This window comes from Egretta garzetta, unplaced genomic scaffold, assembly GCF_000687185.1.
Source record: "Egretta garzetta isolate BGI_Z169 unplaced genomic scaffold, ASM68718v1 scaffold147, whole genome shotgun sequence".
NCBI lineage: Eukaryota > Metazoa > Chordata > Aves > Pelecaniformes > Ardeidae > Egretta > Egretta garzetta.
The window spans coordinates 538,272-541,806 of NW_009260173.1; the positions used below are offsets into that span (position 1 = coordinate 538,272).

Genomic DNA, 3,535 nt, shown 5'->3' on the forward strand with positions numbered 1-3,535 from the left:
TGCAGATTGTGACTGTGAACTGTGCCAGGCTGTTGAAAGCTGACCACCATGCCACCAACGGAGTGGTTCACGTCATCGACAAAGTCATCGCCACCACTACAAACACCATTCAGCAGATCGTCGAGACCGAGGAGAGCCTGGAAACTCTTCGGGTGAGTCCACCCCACGTGTTGCTCCGGGGGTCCTTCAAGATGTTCAGTCATCGGTGACTTGTCACGAAGAGCTTGCTGGCACCTAGGTGCTGTGACCCTAAAGCTGCTGGTAAAACCCTTGTGCCAATATAGCTCATTTTGCTTTAGGAAGAGAAGTGTTTGATCCCACACGAGCAGGGGTTCATGAGCATAACTGTCACCCTGCGGTTGCTGTCAGTACAGAGATGTAGGCTGAGTCTGGCTCCTCGCTTTTCTATGGGAGTCTCGGCCTTAGGAGATATCAACTGCTCAGATTTGATGAGCGCCGATTTATTTGCCTTGGTATTTGCCAAGTTAAGGAATAACTTACAAAGCCCGGGGGTTTTGCAGTTAGCCAGCTGTGGGTTCTGATCTGAACTATTCGCTGGAACTGCTGTGACCCTTTCCAGGCATATCAGGGTATTCGAAATAGCTCTCAGTCTTGCCAAAAAGGGGCTCTTGTACTCAAATTTCTGGAGCACATGGGGCCAGGGCAAATGTATAAAGGGACCAAAGTGCTGAAAGAAGCTATTCAGGATTTTTTGTAAGTCCCCTGAAATTATAAAAGCCTCAATAAATCTGGCCATTAGTGTGTGCCTGGACAAAGTTGCTGACCTCTGTATCCTGGCTCGATGTGTTCTACCCTCTCTCCTCATTTCTTTGAAGGCTGCTGTGGCTGCTTCTGACCTCAACAGCTTGCTGGAAAGCGCAGGCCAGTACACGCTCTTGGCTCCAACCAACGAAGCCTTTGAGAAGATCCCACGAGAAACACTGAACAGGATCCTGGGGGACCCAGAAGCCCTGAGGGGTAAGCGCTTGTTTACTGAGCCCATTGAGAGACTGAAGAGTGTTCTTCAGTTCTTCTAAATTCCTTCTCAAGGGCATCTGGACAGTCCTTGGTACACCCTGGCAAGAGCTGCAGTAAACACATTTGACAAACTCCAGCTTTTTAAACTGGACAGCCCAGGCTTCTTCGGCTGTAGGCATGGCAGATGTGTAGGCATGGCAGAGAGTGGTACCCAGGTATGGAGGAGGGACCTGAAACAGTCCCTTTTCCGAGTTTTCCTTTAGCACTCCTGTATGTGACGGTGGTTTCTGTCAATCCGGCAAGATCCAAGAAAACTGGTACCTGACCAATGTACCTTCCCCCGACAAATGGGTCAAATAACCACATGAAATCTTTTGAGGTTGACAAAAGGGTATAAAAATTACTCTTTTTAGGCAGAGGTTCACAGGTTCTTTTTAGGCATAAGTTTCATGGGTTGCTGAATTAAAATGGGCACAATTTAAGATGACTGCGCATCTTTTGGAGTGGAGCCCCGTACAGTACAGTACGGTGCAGGAGGCCCTTGCCATTGGACAGGATCCCTAAAAGCTGCGATAATTTCATAGCTGATTTTTGCAGCACACTGAGAAAAAAAAACCTTCACATCCTGAAGCCGGCCATGTGCGCTGAGGCCATCATCGCTGGCCTGACGATGGAGACTCTGGAAGGAACCACCTTGGATGTGGGCTGCAGCGGGGAAGAGCTGACCCTCAATGGGAAGCCCATCATTGCCAACAAGGATGTCCTGGCAACCAACGGCGTCGTACATTTTGTCAATGAGCTGCTGATCCCAGACTCAGGTACTGGTGTCTCTCCGCATCTTTCTTTCCGTTGCCTTTCTTTTGTCTATTTTGCCAAGGAAATACTGGATTTAGAGGGCGTAGGTATTTTGTAGTGATGGGTGGAGTGCCTTTAATGCAAGATTACGATGCGTTGCTTTTCTTTTCAGCTAAGACCCTGTTTGAGTTGGCACAAGAATCCGAAGTTTCCAAGTCTACGGACCTTTTCAGACAAGCTGGGCTCAGCTCTCATCTAACTGGCAGTGAGCAAGTGACCCTCCTTGCCCCAGTGAATGATGTGTTCAAAGGTAAACTGGGGAGTAAATCCCTTTCTTCCATCAGTTTGGGCCACAGATCTGCTTCAGTCTTTGGTCAAGTTTCAGTGCAGAAGCATGCAAACCCTCTCTCAAATGCCTCAGCTACAGGCAGTGGAACCTAGCTTTAAAATTAAAACGTGGTGCAGATAATGTTGCATATTTGCACTTTTTCAGTGCCTCAGTGGTCATTTTAAGTGAATCACTGGTTCTTCCCATACTTTTTCTGCAGATGGCCTCCCCGTGGTGGACAGCAACATGAAAAACTTGCTTCTGAACCACATTGTTAGAGACCAGCTCTCCTCGAAGTACCTTTACCACGGACAGAAACTACAGACCTTGGGTGACAAGGAGCTGAGAGTTTTTGTGTACCGCAATGTACGTTCCTGCAGCATGCAGTGCTGTATGTGGCTGAACGGTGGTTCATGTCTGTAACATTGTGGCTATGGTGTAAAAAGTATGGGAGGTATAAGAATCTCTCTCTCGAAGCATATGTTAATAAAGTCTTTCTCTGCAATTTTTTTTTTTTTTTTTGCAGAACCTTTGCATTGAAAATGCCTGCATTGCTGCCCATGACAAGAGAGGAAGGTTTGGCACCCTGCTCAGCATGGACAAAATGTTGACTCCACCGTCTGGCTCAGTGATGGATGTTCTCAAGGCAGACCATCGCTTCAGGTGACCTTTCTGCTCTTCCTAAGTGCTAGTTAGGAGCAGAAAAGCTGCCAAAGCAGCTGCTATTTACTATGGGTCATAGTCATGGCTATATATATATTTTTAACATAGAAAAAGCATCCCAAACCATGGTGTCATCCCTAAATTGCAGGGAGTGAGACTTCAAACAACCCTTCGATGAATCATGAGCCAAGAGTGTGTGGTCCCCCTTAATACAGTAAGAAGCTGGCTCCGAAGCCATCTCTGCCCCTCGGAGCCGCTGTGGACAGGCTCCTCTGTCTCGTCACTGCCCTTTGGTCCCCAAGGGGTCAGCACTCCCAGGTTGCTTTGCCATTTCTCAGATGTTCTGGTTGGACCTCACAGGCTCATTTCCTACCTAATCCATTTTTTGGTTAGTTGATTTGCTGGACCCCAGCAGGATTTTGCAATCGTAACTTCGCAGCTCTCTTTTGAACATGTCGTGCAATTGCTGAAAGACCAACAGAAGTGGTTTAGAGTGAAGCTCTTTACATCTGTTTGTCTTGCAGCACGTTGGTGGCTGCAATCCAATCTGCGGGTCTAACAGAGAACTTGAACAGGCCGGGCACCTTCACAGTGTTTGCTCCAACAAACGAAGCTTTCCGAGCCATGCCCCAGGGGGAACTGAACAAACTCATGGGTGAGCATTTCTAGAGCATTTGGATGAACTGGTGTTACTGGCATGACATGGGGAGGAATGGCTAAGTTTCTCTGCCATATCTCATTCTTTGACCCTGTTTGTTGGAAGCACGGGCT

The 3,535-nt window shown here is 47.8% G+C and overlaps 1 protein-coding gene across 1 annotated transcript in view; it reads left to right on the forward strand.

The window, feature by feature from the left end:
- TGFBI (transforming growth factor beta induced) overlaps positions 1-3,535 on the forward strand; it is a 54,316-nt gene that overhangs the window by 45,668 nt on the left and 5,113 nt on the right. Inside the window, exons 6-12 of the mRNA XM_009641756.2 lie at positions 6-152; positions 837-988; positions 1,585-1,796; positions 1,946-2,083; positions 2,322-2,467; positions 2,628-2,764; positions 3,289-3,419. Coding sequence (XP_009640051.1) covers positions 6-152; positions 837-988; positions 1,585-1,796; positions 1,946-2,083; positions 2,322-2,467; positions 2,628-2,764; positions 3,289-3,419 — 1,063 coding nt within the window. The remainder of the gene's footprint in view (positions 1-5; positions 153-836; positions 989-1,584; positions 1,797-1,945; positions 2,084-2,321; positions 2,468-2,627; positions 2,765-3,288; positions 3,420-3,535) is intronic.